The sequence below is a fragment of the Nicotiana tabacum genome, chromosome 11 (assembly GCF_000715075.1).
Source record: "Nicotiana tabacum cultivar K326 chromosome 11, ASM71507v2, whole genome shotgun sequence".
Classification (NCBI taxonomy): Eukaryota; Viridiplantae; Streptophyta; class Magnoliopsida; order Solanales; family Solanaceae; genus Nicotiana; species Nicotiana tabacum.
The window spans coordinates 166,351,375-166,369,147 of NC_134090.1; the positions used below are offsets into that span (position 1 = coordinate 166,351,375).

General features: G+C 37.0%; 2 protein-coding genes and 1 non-coding gene across 4 annotated transcripts; 2 read left to right on the plus strand and 1 right to left on the minus strand.

The window, feature by feature from the left end:
- Positions 1-4,727: 4,727 nt before the first annotated feature.
- LOC107771458 (annexin Gh1-like) lies at positions 4,728-7,632 on the plus strand. 2 transcript variants are annotated; one of them, XM_016590821.2, is made up of 5 exons: positions 4,728-4,918; positions 5,079-5,224; positions 5,964-6,290; positions 6,630-6,842; positions 7,150-7,632. In XM_016590821.2, exons 1-5 carry the CDS (start codon positions 4,843-4,845, stop codon positions 7,444-7,446), a joined length of 1,059 nt encoding a protein of 352 aa, XP_016446307.1. In that variant the 5' UTR covers positions 4,728-4,842; the 3' UTR covers positions 7,447-7,632. The 2 variants fall into 2 exon arrangements, with proteins under 2 accessions (XP_016446307.1, XP_016446308.1); XM_016590822.2 differs by having other exon boundaries at positions 4,731-4,918; positions 6,072-6,290.
- Positions 7,633-8,366: 734 nt separating this feature from the next.
- LOC107771457 (uncharacterized) lies at positions 8,367-16,521 on the minus strand. The gene is made up of 5 exons (XM_016590820.2): positions 16,296-16,521; positions 15,841-15,914; positions 9,780-9,915; positions 9,097-9,411; positions 8,367-8,883 (listed from the first exon to the last, which is right to left on the minus strand). Exons 1-5 carry the CDS (start codon positions 16,401-16,403, stop codon positions 8,602-8,604), a joined length of 915 nt encoding a protein of 304 aa, XP_016446306.1. The 5' UTR covers positions 16,404-16,521; the 3' UTR covers positions 8,367-8,601.
- A 420-nt stretch (positions 16,522-16,941) lies between these two features.
- Positions 16,942-17,013, plus strand: TRNAW-CCA (transfer RNA tryptophan (anticodon CCA)). The gene has a single exon. It is a non-coding gene; the product is annotated as a tRNA-Trp (tRNA).
- Positions 17,014-17,773: the final 760 nt, after the last annotated feature.

Consider the following 17,773-nt stretch of genomic DNA (forward strand, 5'->3'; position numbering starts at 1 on the left):
TCTATGTATTTACCCCTCTTGTACTGCTCTAGAAAAGTGTTTGATTGACCCCTTTCCTTAATTATTTTGCACGACCCTTTTGCACTTTAGGACACCTTCAATTCAATACTTCTACACTTCACACTTCACAATTCTCGTCTAAACTTATAGCATTCTGATTGCTCGTTTGCACTTTGGCTTTACAAGACTACTGCTTTTTCTCTTTGTTTTTTTTTCTCTGAAACTGGTATGTCCTAATTTTAGTTTCAGCATCACCCCAATGTGTTTACTTAAAGTTTTTATATCCATGGCTACCTTACTGCTTATGTAGAATTCAATATTTAACTTAATATGCCTATGTTCTACTGTCTGTTTCTACTGTGAATCTTTGTTCCCTACCCCATTACCCCTATGTGTTTGTAAGTGGTGACTTAGGGCATGACAACATGAGTTGTTGCCCATGAATTGAGTTCTGAACCAGTGAGGTCCTAACCTCTAACAGGCTAGAGGGTGTGCCAGCATATCTCATTGCTGAGTATGCCTATCAGCCTGCTTCTCTTGTGTTCTTGCAAATTCTCTACTCCTCTATACCCCTATATGCACTGATTTTTCAGTTGTTCCCTTTTCCCCTTTCCCCCTTTCAAAATTTCACTTCTGCACTTGCACTCTCTCCTAACTTCTAGGTTTTGCCCCCCTCGTGTGAGCCTTGCCTTGGGACCTTGAGTTCTCTCTGAACTTGGACACTTGAGGGCTGACCCTTCCACACTGCACTATGTTCTTAATCTGGTAACATTTGGGTGTGAGCACTGCTCGGAGTCCATATGAGGCTCTTAGGGAACTCTGACACATCCAAAAATGAGAGAAAGACTTTGGATCATGATCTTTAGAGTTGGTTCATCTCATATTTCAGACATAGAGTCTGAATTAGGCTCCCCTTGGTTGTACTTTTAATTTTGCTTTTCTTATTTCATTCCGGGTTGTAATAACTTGTAATAACTATTAGGGATGGCTAGTGAAAAGGGAGGGAATCATGCCTGCAAAGGGGTAGATATCATGTTCATAGGGAATCATTATACTTCTGCACTTCTGCATTTCATATAGATATCATGTTCATAGGGAATCATTATACTTCTGCACTTTTGCATTTCATATAGATATCATGTTCATAGGAAATTATTATACTTCTGCATTTCACATAGATACTATGTCTATAGGTTTCTGCATTTCTGCATTATATAGAGACCATGTCTATAGGTTTCTGCACTTCTGTATTATATAGAGACCATGTCCACAAGTCGTTTCTGAAATTCTGCATATCATATAGATAATATGCCTATAAGACTTCCTGCAATTTGCATGTGCATCTGTCATTAGGCAAACCTGTTTATAGGAGTTAAATAACTAACTGCATATAGATGACCTGCCTATAAGATTTCTGCATGTCAATAACAATGTTTTTAAAGTCAACAACGCCTAGAAAGCATGCCGATAGGAATTAACAATCTAGTATGAAACGTTTTTGTTCACCTATAAGTCTAAAATCGGCAATATCATTGTCCAACATCTGCAGAATCTTTTGTCAAAACTCGTCTTCCCTGAATAACTGACGACCTCTTTTAAAATCAGTACACTTTATCTTTTCTGAAACCAATAAATATCATGCCTATAGGTTTCGTCTAACACTTAGGCAAGCCTTAGGATAAAAGTTATGACTGCACCAGTTTTCTTTGTTAATTACGACCAGCGGGCAGGTCTAATTAGGACTTCTTATCTGAAAAAATGTGATAAATCAGCCTGCTTTCCCTTTTAAGTTTTAATCAAACCCTAATCAGTATATGTAAGACATGCTAAACTAGATGCTTTTCTTTGATTTGAGGAGGTTTATTTGAGCCATACCTGTTTATGTGTTTTCCCAATACTTGCTATACATGTTTTGTTTGTCGCTTTAGTTTTTCACCTTTTGAAACCACAAATAAGCCAACTTTTCCACCATTATAGGATTAGTAGTCCCAAGCACCTCCGGGGCTGATAGAATTGGGGCGGGTAATAGCATGCAATAAGTAAATGAGACTATTCCGCGCTTTAACATCTTAATAGGGTGGAAAATGGTAGATATGGATGTGATGACCACGCGATAATGTCACGTGTAACCCCTCGTCGAGGAGCGATTACCGGACATTGTGTGGGGTGATCCATATTATTTATAAACTTAGGACTCCTCTTTCCTTTACTTGTTTATTTCGTTGTTTACCTTTCAAAACTTTAAATCGTTTTTCTCAAAATTCAGCTTGCCTTTCACTTCTTTTAATTTTATCTATTTGCAACCCTTATGTGAAAATCCCTCATATTTGAAACTCTTATTTGCTTACTTAAAGTCACAATTATAGTATGGTCGGGAACCACACTAGTGGATTCTGAGGGGTGCTTAACACCTTCCCTTCGGGATAATTTCAAGCCCTTACTCGGTCTCTGGTTTTCCTAAATCAAACTCTTAGTGTCCTATTGCACTTTAATCATTAGGTGGAGACTCTTCTCTTTTAATACCCGTTAAAAGAGTTGTCAATGTCATAAACACTATTTCGCGAGGAAAAAAAGGGCGCGACACTGACATGGCATAACACGTAAGAGCAATAATATAGCAACACGTAGCAGTCTTATTTGATAGTATACGAAAAGGCACAGGAGGGAAACACCTATGAGATAGTACCGAGCCTAACAACTGGCAAAGACTGAATCAAGACAGTAAAAAGGGAAGATTCATGAACCTTCAATTAATGAGGAGGGGAATCAGAATCGTTACAAAATCCTCATGGATAGTTACAATTATTAATTATAACGGATCATTAATACCATTAAAGCTCATAATGATTTAGCCATAAATGGAAGGAAACGTTATATGTGTAAACCTCTACTTAAGAGGAGAGAATTTCACTCGTAAGGACATCTCTGACAATATTAGAATATATTCACTTTACTTTTTTGCTTTTCTCGAAATTCACTTTTTTGACTTTGCAATTATTTACTTCTTTATTTATTTTTGTTATTTTCCTTTGATACCACTGAGAAAATGAGACAAAACTTAGTTATCAGAAGCCCGTTTTCTTCTAAAATTAATCTTTGACCGAAAGATATATTTTTAGTTAAACACTACGACCAAAAAATAATGTTACATTTTTACTATTATAATGGATAAACCTCCGTAATTATACGTGAAATTGACCCTCCATTTTTTTATCGCCGTCATACTTTTGTTATTAGACAACAAATCAAGTCACAAATTTGTGTAAATATTGAGTGGATTAAGCTACTTTGAAACGGTATTGGATATTTATTCATCACTTCTAGTTCTCAAAGAATGAATTATAGCAACTCAAATTTTCCTCCGTGATTGATTTCTAAATTGATAAATTCTACTAGAACTGTTGAGGAAATCTCTAGGAGAAGTATAATTTACCAATCCTTAAGAAATACAACTCCATTTTTTCCCTAACTTTTGTGTGCTTAATTATACTTGTTTAATAGTTAAAAAGAGTATAAATTTGAGCAACGTTAAATCAGAAAATAATGATCAAAATGTTAAAAGGATATGATTTAGACTTCAACTAAGGAAGTGGATTAACATAAACCTAAAATTTACATGATTCAGAGCCAAAACAAGTATATATGCTTAAAAAATGATGTTAGTTTGTAAATCGTGATTTGGATTAAGCCAAATCTTATGGGTTAACATCATTAATCAAGCACAAAAATTTTGTTTAAATAGTTGTAAACCTAATACGCTCTATATATCTTTTTAATATGCGAAAATGATTAAACAAGATAAAGAGTGTGTTTGATATGACTAAAAATATTTTTCAAAAACTCCACTTACCCTTACATCTAACTCAACCCTTGCCCCCTTCTCTCCCTACCCCACCTCTCTCACCCCCTCTCTCTAAAAAGGCTTTTTGTTCTTTTCAAATTTCAGTTTTTTTTCCGTCGTCATCCACCCTGCTCCCTCTCCCCCCGTGCAATTTTTACTTTTTTTTTTGTATTTTTAAAATTTATATTTTTTCGTTTTTCTGCACCTCCCTGCCCTTGCCACCCCCTCCCCTCCCCCCTCCCCCCAAAAAAATAAATTTTTTTACTTTCTTTTTTTATATTTTCAAATTTCAGTATTTTCGTTTTCCTGCACCACCCATTCCCCGCCCCCACCCCCACCCAGCAAAAAAAAGTTTTTTTTATAATTTCAAATTTTTATTTTTTCGTTTATCTGCAACCCCCCTCCCCCCCCCCCCAAAAAAAATATATATTTTTTTTATATTTTCAGTTTTAGTTTTTTCATCTTTCGGTTTACATGTTCGAAATTTTACAAGTTCCAAAGTTATAAGTTCGGATGTTTATGTGTTTGGAAGTTTACGAGTATTTAGAAATTATAAAGTTTACGGGTTCGAAAGTTTGCGGTTTCGAAAGTTTATGAAATTTGTGGATTTGGAAGGTTATTGGTTCGAAAGTTTATGACTTCATGTTTATTGTATCTAAATTATTTATGAATACTCTTGAGAAATTATTTTCCTTAATTTGAGTACCAAACACCGAAAAATGAGTAAGATTACTACTTATTTTCCAAGAAAATATTTTCTTGGAAAACATTACCAAACATACCCAATACTCCAAATATTTACATGTGTTCAAAAATGTATATTAAGGATTCATATAATCGAACCCAACTAACTTAATTAAATTGACGTAACGTTTTCATAATGTACATTGTCTGAATATTCTTTCCTTTTATATCGCATATGTAGGGATGAAGTAACAGATCACAGATCATCAAGTAGGAAGAAATCTATATTCTCAACATTGAGAGAAGAAGGAAAAACAATGGCAAGTCTAAAAATTCCAGAGTTGGTTCCTTCTGCAGCTGAGGATTCTCAACAACTCAGAAAAGCATTTGTAGGTCTCTCTCTTTTTACCAGCTTGATTTATTAATTCAGATCTGAATTAATAAACTTTAGTGATTTTTTGCATATATTTATATCGTATGAAAAATACTGAATCCAATTGAACCCATGCTACATCCGCATTTGATTGTGTGCTGAAAATACGTACATTTGTAGGATTGGGAACAGATGAAGCGCGTATTATTGAGATCTTGGGTCATAGAAATGCAGCACAACGCAAGTTAATCCGAGAAACTTATCAAACTACTTATGAAAAGGATCTTCTCAAGGACTTAGATGGTGAAATATCAGGTGACTTTCAGGTTAGGTTCAGGTTTTCCTTCTGAAAGTGTATAACCGCTCTCAAAATAGTAGCCAATTTTTTTTTTATATATTTTGTGTGTGTGTATATATATATATATTCTGTATATTATAGACAAAAATTATACAAATTATATACAGTTTTTCGGCTACCGAATATAAATAATTTCTGGTACGGGCAAGAAGTGAAAATTCTAGTTTGTAATTGGATGGCCTATTTTCTGATCTGTACCACTACCAGCATGCAGAATATTAGAGACCTGCTTTATCTGTTCATTCTTTCATTTGTACATTTCTAGTATCTTGGATTAATTACTTATAACACAAGCACATTTTTCAAATAAGTGTTAGAATTTTATTAAATATATTCAACAGCACTAAGATACAAACACATTTTTATTCTCAAACAAACCAAAGTCTAATATTGCTTTACGATGAATGGTGGAACCACATTGGTCCAAGGGTGGACAATTGAATCTCCTTTTGCCGGAAAATTGTAGTACTGTAGTGTATAGACGAAAATCTTTTTTATGTATGCATATTAAATGTTGAATTTCATTAACACAAGAGAAGCTTCTAGTGCAGTGACAAACGGAGTCATAAGAATTTTAAGTCATGGATTCGACTTTCATATATTGGCATGAGATGATTTAAGTGGAGTAACGTAGTCAGTTAGAATTCATATAATCGACCCCAACTTGTTTGAGACTGAGGCGTAGTTGTTGTTGGTTTGACTTTCAGATGTGGCATTCTTTTAGCATTTTCTTGAATCCCCATAGGATTACACTGGGTATGCTGTTGTTGTTCAATTCTGCCTCTGCTTATAATGCAATCCAAATGGCATTACAGCGCGTTGTGCATTTGTGGACTATGGATCCAGCTGAGCGCGATGCATGCTTGGCTAACGAGGCTACCAAACATCTACCTGATAACAACTGCATTATCATGGAAATAGCTTGTGCCAGGCCTTCCGATGATCTCTTTAAAGTTAGACAGACCTACCACGCTTGTTACAAGAAATCGCTTGAGGAAGATATTTCTGATCACTCGACTGAGGATTTTCGTAAGGTACTTTCATTTGCTTTCACCCTTCTTGTTTTTCTTTTCATTAATGTGGTGCTTATATTTTCCTAAGATAGGGGTAAGGTCTGCATACACACTATCTTCCTCAGATCCCATTACATGGGATTACACTGGGTATGCTGTTGTTGTTATTGTTGTTGTACTTTCATTTGTTTTCATAAATAATGGCATAAGCAAAGTCAAGGGATTTTTGTCTAATTAATATCTAAGATTAAACAAGCTACCGTCATTCAATAGATTTGTGGTTGAGTCAGAGAAACAAATATAGGTTACCTTTTGCAAATTCTTGAGGTGGTTATCTTAGGTAAACTAATCCCCAAACAGCTTTTGGTTCCTCTTGTAACTGCATTCAGATATGAGGGAGATGAGGTCAACATGACATTGGCAAGTAATGAGGCAAAGATACTACATGAGAAGATCTCTGACAATGCTTATAGTGATGAGGAACTCATCAGAATTCTTTCGATTCGGAGTAAAACACAGCTCAATGCAACATTTAACCAGTACAATGATCAATTTGGCAATGCCATCAATAAGGTAGAATCCCAAACTCAAGTAAAATCTCATACTGAAATTTGCTTACTTAAGCCTTGTTGCTTTTACATCCATTGTCCAAAAGATCTATGGTCATACCTCTTTATAACAACATCCCTATATAACAGTCATTCACTATAAAAGTCAAGTTTTTCTTGGAACCAGTTTTTATATTATGTTATGATATATATCGTCTATAACAACAATTCACTATAGCAGCCAAAAAATATCGGAACAAACGAGGTTGTTATAGAGAAGTTTGACTGAACTTTCTCAAAAGTTTATTTGATCTTTCATTGGGAATATGCAGGATCTAAAATCCATTCCTAAGGATGCATACCTGAAATTACTCAGATCAGCAATAAAGTGTTTGACAAAACCTGAGAAGTACTTTGAGAAAGTTCTTCGATTGGCGATGAAGGGGATGGGTACAAATGAAGAGTCTCTTACTAGAGTTGTTGCAACTCGGGCTGAAATCGATATGGAGCTCATTAAAGAAAGATATTACCAGAGGAACAGCATGCCTCTGGACCGTGTGATTTCTGATGACACTTCAGGAGGCTATGAAAGAATGCTTTTGGCATTGATAGGGCATGGAGATCTTTGAATAAGGAAAATTATGTTGTAGGATATGAGAAGTGTTTCCTAAATTTTGCAGTTTGTGTTTGCTCCAAGAAAGTGTGGTACTGTATCCCACAGAGTTTCTCAGTCCAATGTGGTCTTCTTTACTTTTCCATAAATCATTTGTGGGACTAAAAACAACATTACAGCCTCAATCTCAAGCAAGTTTCTGTCGGTCTTATAAATCCTCATTGTCTATGTCGCTTCTATTTAAACTCATCGTGGTCCAACATTATATAAAATAGAACAAGAAACAAAAAAGAACACAAGAAGTTCTCATATTTTCTATTGGCATATAAATCTATAACATAAAGAAAATACTAATAGAAATTATTGGACCTAAAGTAAACGTACTAACAAACTTAATCCCAAATTCCCAACTAGTTGGTTTCTCCTACAGTATATAATTTTTTCTCTTCTATTGTACCCTATTTTTCACTAGGTCTGCATGGATTCAATTAGATTGTATGTCTTTTGAAACAACTCTGTTCTATGTGAATTTAGGTCTACTTTGTTCCCTTTTAACACATCCCCTCACCATGGTTTGACACCTACGAACCAGTGCATCTGAAGGTCGATGTAAGACATTTCCAACAAATACATCTGAAGGTCGACGTAAGACATGTCTAGATCATTTCAGGCAACCTTCTCTCATGTTATCCTCTATGTGCTACTTACACCATCCAAATATAGTCATTTTTAATCTTGTCTATTTTCTAGTACCAAAACTACGAGCTAGTGCTGAATATTTGCAAGACAATATAATAACTCAAACTGATTGTTGCTCATTTGCCTTACTAATAGAAAAAAACATAACTGTAGACACCATTTTATAGAATTGCTCTCGAAGTCGCCAAAAAAAAAAAAAAAAAAGTTTTATCCCAATGGGAAGGATCATAGCACCAGTCAAAGAAACATAAAAGATCATTATGCAGTAAAGTACTCCAGTAGGATAATAGTTCTGTATTGTGAATCAAATTAGGGTGTTAATATTAATCATATGACATGATTGACACATCAAAATTTACAATCCTCATTCCTAAAACCACAATGATCATGAGAAGGCCTCACTAGTCAGAAGCAGCTGAAGTATGTTCATTTACAGGTTAACATAAGTAGCAGTTTGATGTGATTTATTTACTTAAAATAATCTGATGCTGCTGTCTCCACCTGGTGGTTTGCGTACGCCACCATAGCAAACTCTGGATTCAACTTTATCTTCAGCGAATATATTGCTACCGCTCATTTCCCTCAGCTTAGCGCTGCTCAGTGGCTTTTCTGAAGATCCAGGAGGACTGTTGTAATCTCCCTTGAAAATGTTGTTGCCAGTTAACTCCGCAAACTTCTGGTTATGTATTTTCTTTACTGGCTTCACAACAGGTTCATCGCTGCCAAACAAGATATTACTTCGACCACCAGCAGGCTGCAAAATGCACAAGAGAAATGAGATCCATACAACAAGAACAACGACAAACACAGTACAGTCTCACAAGTGGGATCTGGGGAGGTTAGTGTGTATCCAGACCTTACCCGTACCTTGAGAAGACAGAAATGAGATCCGTACTAAGCTAAAAAGCCATAACAAGGAAAATAAGAAGAGAATGCCAACCTTGACAAGTCTCAGAAGGCAACTTACATTAGAAACTTTGACAGATGTGCGTACAGATCGTGGAGCAGGTTCATCGATGTCTTTGCTTTGTTTCGGCTCTGAGGCCCGTGTAGTAGCCAATAATCTTGGAGGAACTTGTACAGGAGGGCCAAAGATGTCACTTCCACTAAGTTCCTTGCTCTTTGCATCCGAAAGCTGCTTCTTCACTTTGCTATCTAGCTCGCTTTCTGGTGTTCCACTCAACTCGCTCTGATTCGCCACTTCTGTTGGAGTGGTAGGCGTCTCCGGGGAGATCTTTTCTTCAGTACTGAATGAAATCTGGCTTTCTCCATTTGCACCTTGCTACAATGACATTGTAACATTTGATCAAATTACTATTCAATTTCCTAATTATGTAGCATGCTCATACTGCTAGTCCAGTGCTGTTATAATTTTTATAACAACAACAACAATGAACCCAGTGTATTCCCATAAATTGGGCATGGGGAGGGTAGTGTATACGCGGACCTTACCCATACCTTATAAAGATAGGGAGGCTGTTTCCGATAGATCCTCGGCTGTTATAATTTTTATAAATAAGGATTAAATGCGCCCCTCCACCCGATCTCTATAAATAGAATTCTCCATTTATACAGAACGGTAAGGGACTTCTCTGATCATTGAACATAGAAAAAGAAATGAAGCGTTAATCCTGAAGAGGAAAGTAGTACCTGAACGATCCGGACAGATGTCCTGTTGCTAACATTAGCATTAACAGGTTCAGGTTCTGATGCAACAGTTTTACTAACAGCAGAAAATAGATTGCTGCCACGCATCTCCTTTAGTTTGTACCCTGAACAAGGTTTCCTGAATATAGCAAGTTTCAATCAGGCTTAGTGCTAGGTGTAAGAGTATGTTATACGTACAAAACTTCGACCATCGTCAGCAGGGGTGTTGGGAATAAACCCCTTACCAAAATAATATTCACGGTAATAAAGCGGAATAATAATGTAGCACCGAGATACGGTAATTAACAATAATAAAAGAGTAATAATGACACCAAGATTTTTACGTGGAAAACCCTTCTGAATAAGGGAAAAAACCACGACCCCGAGAGGAGCAACTGATATCACTATAGTAAGGAATTTTACACTTTGTAGGTCGGAGATAAATACTCCAAAGACCACTACAACACTCAAAAGAAATAACCCTCTTTTGATATTCCCACCTCACTACAATATCGCTCACTCTGTATTTTCCTCACAGACTATTTTCTTATACCTTGTCTGTGAAACCTCACTCTTTCTTTCTCTCTTTGTTGGTGTGAAGAAATGAGAGTTGAAGCTTTCCTTTTATAGCCAAAGCTTCACTCTCTAAAGCCTACAATATTTGAAAATTTACACACACTTTTCACAATTCAACAAAGTTGGCTACCAAACCAAAGAAATTCAACAAGGTTGGCTACCAACCAAACCAAGTCAACAAGGTTGGCTACCAAACCAAAGAAAACTCTTATTAGGCACATGCCTAATACTTCTTCAATGAGATGGACCTCATCAATCTCCCCCTCCAGTCTCATTCATCTAGAGGAGGTAGCACTGTCTTCTAGTTTGAGTGCATGCCGACAAGTTCTTTGCATAGCTCGAACTTGTTCCTTGGTACCACCTTGGTCAGCATATCTGCGGGATTCTCACTTGTAGAAATCTTCAAGACTTTTAGAGATTCATTATCTACCATTTCTCGAATCCAATGATATCTCACATCAATGTGTTTGGTCCTTGCATGGTACATAGAGTTCTTGCTAAGGTCTATTGCACTTTGACTGTCACAATAGACGACATACTCCTTCTGATGCAATCCAAGCTCTTGAAGGAATCGCTTGAGCCATATCATCTCCTTGCCAGTTTCTGTAGCAGCAATGTACTCTGCTTCAGTTGTTGAAAGTGCAACGCACTTTTGCAACTTAGACTGCCATGATATAGCTCCCCCTGAAAATGTAAACAAATATCGAGTAGTGGATTTTCTGTTGTCAATGTCACCCGCCATATCAGCATCTGTATAGCCCTTCAAGATTGGATCAGATCCTCCAAAGCACAAACAATCTCCCGTGGTACCTCTCAGGTACCTGAGTATCCACTTGACTGCTTCCCAATGTTCCTTTCCAGGATTTTCAAGAAACCTGCTGACAACACCAACTGCGTGAGCAATATCAGGTCTAGTACATACCATTGCATACATCAAGCTTCCGACTGCTGAAGAATAAGGAACTTTAGCCATGTTCCCTTTCTCCTCCACTGTTGTAGGACACATCTTTTTACTCAACTTTAGATGACCAGCAAGAGGTGTGCTGACTGGCTTAGCATTCTTCATGTTGAAGCGTTCTAGTACACGTTCAATGTACTTCTCCTGAGATAGCCACAACTTTCTACTTGTTCTCTCTCGAACTATCTTCATCCCTAGAATTTGTTGTGCTGGGCCCAAGTCCTTCATATCAAATGACTTGGACAGATCTCCTTTCAACTTTGCTATCAACCCCTTGTCTTTTCCTACAATTAACATGTCATCCACATACAACAACAATATAATAAAGTTATTTTCAGAAAATCTTTTGAAGTATACACATGGATTAGAATAGGTCTTTAGGTATGTTTGACTTTTCATGAATGAGTCAAACTTCATGTACCACTGCCTTGGTGCCTGCTTCAATCCATAAAGACTCTTATTCAATTTGCACACCATGTGTTTCTTTCCAGCTACTTCAAATCCTTCTGGCTGCTCCATATAAATCTCCTCTTCCAAATCTCCATGAAGAAATGCAGTTTTCACATCCAACTGCTCCACTTCAAGATCTAGGCTAGCTGCTAAGCTCAAAATTGTTCGAATAGAAGTCATTTTGACAACAGGTGAGAAAATTTCGTCAAAATCAATACCTTTCTTTTGTTCGAAGCCTTTAACCACCAATCGAGCTTTGTATCTGACCAGCTTGCCATTTCCATCTTTCTTGAGTTTAAAGACCCATTTGCATTTGAGTGGTCTTTTACCCTTTGGAAGTTCAACCAGCTTGTATGTGCCATTTTTCTGTAGAGATTCCATCTCTTCTTGCATAGCTTTCATCCACTGGTTCTTTTCTGGATGGGACAACACCTCCTTAAGACTTTCTGGCTCCCCCTCATCACTGATGAGGACATACTCTGTGGAAGGGTACCTGCATGACTCTACCCTTGGCCTCTGTGATCTCCTCAGAGGTTGAGGTTGTTCTTCTCCCTGAGTGGGGTGCTCCACTTCCTCGACACCTTTATCAAGTTGCTCCCCCTGCTCAATAACCTCACCAGGTTGCTCCACCTGCTCGGCAACCTCGTCGGTTGTACTTTCTGCACTTGTGGGATTGTTAGAAGTAGAAGGAATAGTAACAAAGTTAGGAATTATACCATTTTTTGCCTTTTCTAACATATCAGCAGCAGTTCCAACTTCACTTTCTCGGAAGACTACATCTCTGCTTCTGATGACCTTCTTCTTTACAGGATCCCACAGTCTGTACCCGAACTCTTCATCTCCATATCCGATAAATATGCAGGGAACAGATTTATCATCCAGCTTTGTTCTCTGCTCTTTTGGTACATGTGCAAAAGCTCTGCAACCGAACACCTTCAGATGCGAGTAGAACACCTCCTTGTTGGTCCAAACTCTCTCTGGGATTTCAAACGCCAACGGAACTGATGGACTCCTATTGATCAGGTAATAGGTTGTCTGAACTGCTTCACCCCAGAATGACTTAGGCAGTTTAGCCATTCTGAGCATGCTTCTCACCTTCTCCACAATGGTGCGGTTCATCCTCTCGGCTACGCCATTGTGCTGTGGGGTTCCAGGAACTGTCTTTTCATGTCTGATCCCATGACTTGAACAATACTCTTCAAATTCCCTTGAAGTGTACTCACCTCCATTGTCACTTCGGAGGCGCTTTAGCTTTCGACCCGTCTCCCTTTCTACTAGAGCATGAAATTTCTGAAAAACTTGAAACACCTGATCTTTGGTTTTCAAAATATAAACCCATAATTTTCGTGAAGCATCATCAATAAAAGTAACAAAATATTTGTTACCGCCCATTGATTCAATTTCCATTGGGCCGCAAACATCAAAATATACTAAATCAAGTATATTCAATTTTCTTTCAGACGATGTCTGAAATAAGACTCTATGCTGCTTACCAAATAAACAGTAGTCACAAGGTTTTACAGTTGTACCTTTGGCATAAGAAATGAGTGATTTCTTGGCAAGAATCTGCAATCCCTTCTCGCTCATATGACCCATTCTTTTGTGCCATAAATCTACAGAAATCTCATCTTGTGCTGCGTTCAATTCACCTTGGCATATTTCTGCATTTGTCCTGTACAACGTGCCACGAGCAACTCCCTTTGCAATCACCAATGATCCCTTAGTGAGTCTCCACTTTTGATTTGAAAAATAACTCTCGTATCCATCTCGGTCTAAAGCAATTCCCGAGATCAAGTTCATCCGCAAATCAGGTACATGCCGCACATCCTTTAGAACCAATGTGCATCCGACATTTGTCTTGATACAAATGTCACCAATCCCCGCAATCTTTGAGTAACTTGTGTTACCCATTTTCACTGTGCCGAAATCACCTGCTACATATCTGCAAAAAAGATCTCTTACCGGTGTGGCATGGTGAGATGCCGCTGTGTCAACCACCCATTCCGACTCTGGACCTGACAGGTGCATGCATTCCTCTTTCTCATTTATAAAGAGGACAACATTATCATTATTTTGCACCATGGCGGCTGTGTTGTCGTCATTCTTCTGGCCACTGGTTTCACATTTGCCCTTCCTTGGATTTGGGCAATCTCTTTTGAAGTGACCTGGTTGATTACAGTTGTAGCAATTTCTGACTCTTGATTTGGATCGGTTCTTTGACTTCCCACGAGCTCCGGATCTACCATAGTTGTTCGAACTCCTTTGATAACTCCTGCCTCTACCTTCTGTGATGAGAGCCTGTCCTTGATTTTCAGGCTTCTTTCTCATCTTCTCATTGAGTAGAAGAGCCGATGTGACATCTTTCAACTCAATAGTAGTCTTACCGTGCAGGATGATTGTTGCCAAATTATCGTACGAAGATGGCAACGAGTTCAATAGCAAGATGGCTTTATCTTCTTCCTCGATTTTCACTCCGAGGTTGGCAAGCTGTGTGATTAGTCCGTTAAACACATTTAAATGTGACAAAAAATTCGTACCTTCACTCATGTGTAGGGCGTATAACTGCTTCTTCAGGTACAATTTATTTGTCAGCGTTTTGGACATGTATAGGCTTTCCAACCTTGTCCAAATTCCACGTGCAGTGTCTTCATCAATGATGTTATTTACCACATCATCTGATAAGTGCAACCTAATTGCACTAGCAGCTCTTTCATCCAAGTCAGCCCAATCCTCAGCTTTCATGGTATCAGGCTTTTTGGAATCAACATCTAGAACCTTGTGTAATCCTTGTTGGATGAGCAGATCTCTCATCCTTCTTTGCCATGTTGAGAAACCGTTATCTCCGTTGAATTTTGTTACCTCGTACTTTACTCCGGACATTTTTATTTTTCACCAAGTATAGTACTACCGACAGTGAATAGTATTTCAGTGAACGAGCAGAACCTGTGCTCTGATATCAGTTGTTGGGAATAAACCCCTTACCAAAATAATATTCACGGTAATAAAGCGGAATAATAATGTAGCACCGAGATACGGTAATTAACAATAATAAAAGAGTAATAATGACACCAAGATTTTTACGTGGAAAACCCTTCTGAATAAGGGAAAAAACCACGACCCCGAGAGGAGCAACTGATATCACTATAGTAAGGAATTTTACACTTTGTAGGTCGGAGATAAATACTCCAAAGACCACTACAACACTCAAAAGAAATAACCCTCTTTTGATATTCCCACCTCACTACAATATCGCTCACTCTGTATTTTCCTCACAGACTATTTTCTTATACCTTGTCTGTGAAACCTCACTCTTTCTTTCTCTCTTTGTTGGTGTGAAGAAATGAGAGTTGAAGCTTTCCTTTTATAGCCAAAGCTTCACTCTCTAAAGCCTACAATATTTGAAAATTTACACACACTTTTCACAATTCAACAAAGTTGGCTACCAAACCAAAGAAATTCAACAAGGTTGGCTACCAACCAAACCAAGTCAACAAGGTTGGCTACCAAACCAAAGAAAACTCTTATTAGGCACATGCCTAATACTTCTTCAATGAGATGGACATCATCAATCTCCGGATGTAGCCCTATAGCAACAGGTTCAATTGAATCCATAACTTTCGACGCGGAGCACAAATTTATGCGCCAAAATTCACTGAAATCGCAATAAATTATAGATATGAACCCATAACTTTAAGGATATAATGAGTTCAATACTGAAAACCTTAAAAGTTGAACTCATACAGTTTAAATCTTGGATCCGCTTTCGTCATGAGTTACTAATTGTTTTTTCATTTCTTTTCTAAACAATAGAAACTTCTCTGTCTGCAAAGTGCAAGCATGAGTTACAACACGGAAACATAATCTAGATAATCCTTCTGTAATTTGATTCGACTAATCAATCCTTCTGTAATTTGATGCGACTAATCAATTAATCAACTACTCCTTAATTCCAAATAGCTAGCATAGGTTATTTAAATCCTCCTTTAATTCATTCATTTAATTTCTAGCTCAATTCCAAATACAAAAGAAAATTAAATTATTCAAAAAGCTTATATATATTTTTCTTTCTTCTTGCCTTACCTTTTGTTCAAGTTCTCAGCTTCCTGATCAGTAATCTGCCCTCCAAACAACACCTTACTCATTCCATCAGAAGGCTGCAATGAAAGGTAAAAGACAAAACTAACCCTTAAGTAATTAAAAGTGCAACTCTCTATTCTCTAATATCTTAAGTGATTGATGGTCACAAAGTTCAACGTTTAGAGTAGACAGATATCTTGGCCTCGAGTCCCATCACCGACCATTATACAAAATGAATTACATGTGTATGACCATGAAAAATAATTAGGTTCACACGTAAATATGACATGTGAGGAGGCGTGTTGAAACATAATAGAATTTAATAATTAAATGCGTCATATTTCAATATTAGATACACGTAATTAAATGAATTACATATATCGTTACACGTAAATATGTAACGATAGCGTTACATATTTCAATATTAGACAGACATTTGATGGAAAATGAAAACATACACGACGAGAACGAGATGCATTGGCGGACGAACGCGGCGGAACCTCTGACCACGTCAACAGATCCGCCGTGGAGGTATGGGAATTCCGTACAGGTGTTGCTTTCTTCATTGTTTCGCCACCGAATTGAGACTACTCGGTGAGTCGTACGTACGTTTAAAGCTTTTATTGAATGAATTTTTTTCCTTCGTTTATTTGAGAAAATTTTGTTTAAATATTTGCAAATATTGCATGGTCAAAGCTGTTTGCTGGGAGTGAATTTTCTGAATGTTTGCATGCCATCAGATTTTTGTAGGACCTATACATGATGTAGAATGATGACACGTGGAATGTAAACCACGTATAGTGGAAATTTTAACGTAAATATCTTTTAAAGTGTCTATTCCTCCTTCTTCTTTTTTTTTTTTTTTTTCTAGAAAAGTAAAAAGTGTCTCACTTGGATATTTCATTTATCCGATTCACTAATCTTTTTTATTTTCCAAAAATAGAATAAAAATACAAGTTGAAAGAACAAACCATCAGCAGGCCTCCGTGAAAAAAAATAGAGAAAGTTTAGGAAAATAAGAATTTGGAAAGCAATTAAGAAGTGATTTTTTTTTAATAAAAATGACGTTAAAATATGTTTTCGCCTGCTCCCTAAGCACCACCAGGATCCGTGGCGCAATGGTAGCGCGTCTGACTCCAGATCAGAAGGTTGCGTGTTCGATTCACGTCGGGTTCAATCCCCCGATCCAAATCGGATCCATTACTTTTCTAATTTTACCCTTTTGCCCTCTTCCTGTAGGCAATTTTGTCATTCCTTCCGTGAGCTATTTTGTCATTCCATACCTTGACAGCCAGATGCACAATCTTCTAGTTGGACTTAATTTGATAATTTATGTTAATTTGTTTTACACATTTCAATTTTTGTTACGCTGGTTCAGTAACTCTAAATCAAATATTTTTCACGAAGATCACAAGTTCAAAACTCATTTTAATACATTACACACATCTTTAGTTTAAGGTCACAAGATCTAAAAGTTTCTGTATTTTCCTAAACTCTATTATTCAATCAAAACTAAGACACATGAAATGAAGTGAATACTATATGTTTTGGTAATTTGATGCTACATGCAATTCATATTAATTAGTGTTCATTACTCATTAGATTTTACTATTCCCTCGGTTCAAATTTATGTGAACTTGTTTGACTGAGCACATTGTTTAAGAAAAAATTGAAGACTTTTGGAATTTGTGATCCTAAACAAGTCAAAATGGGATCCAAAGTATTTGTGTATAAAAGCTTTTCATTAAGGGTAAAATAGTAAGTTTAAGCTAAATTGTCTTCAAATTTAGAAAAAGGGTCATTCTTTTTAGAACGTACCAAAAGAAAAATGGATTTACATAAACTGGAATGGATTGGTTGCACCTGTATATAATCTATATCTATATCTATATCTATACTATATTAAAAGCACGAAACCCTTAACGAAATGTCGTTC

Excerpts from the sequence above, each read along its gene's own strand:
- LOC107771457 (XM_016590820.2), bottom strand. The coding sequence starts at position 16,403 with ATGAAGAAAGCAACACCTGTACGGAATTCCCATACCTCCACGGCGGAT. Across the intron at positions 15,915-16,295 it reads ATGCATCTCGTTCTCGTCGT|CCTTCTGATGGAATGAGTAA; the intron begins GTATGTTTTCAT and ends CTTTCATTGCAG. Across the intron at positions 8,884-9,096 it reads CATCTGTCAAAGTTTCTAAT|CCTGCTGGTGGTCGAAGTAA; the intron begins GTAAGTTGCCTT and ends TGCATTTTGCAG.
- LOC107771458 (XM_016590821.2), top strand. The coding sequence starts at position 4,843 with ATGGCAAGTCTAAAAATTCCAGAGTTGGTTCCTTCTGCAGCTGAGGAT. Across the intron at positions 4,919-5,078 it reads ACTCAGAAAAGCATTTGTAG|GATTGGGAACAGATGAAGCG; the intron begins GTCTCTCTCTTT and ends GTACATTTGTAG. Across the intron at positions 6,291-6,629 it reads CGACTGAGGATTTTCGTAAG|CTTTTGGTTCCTCTTGTAAC; the intron begins GTACTTTCATTT and ends ATCCCCAAACAG.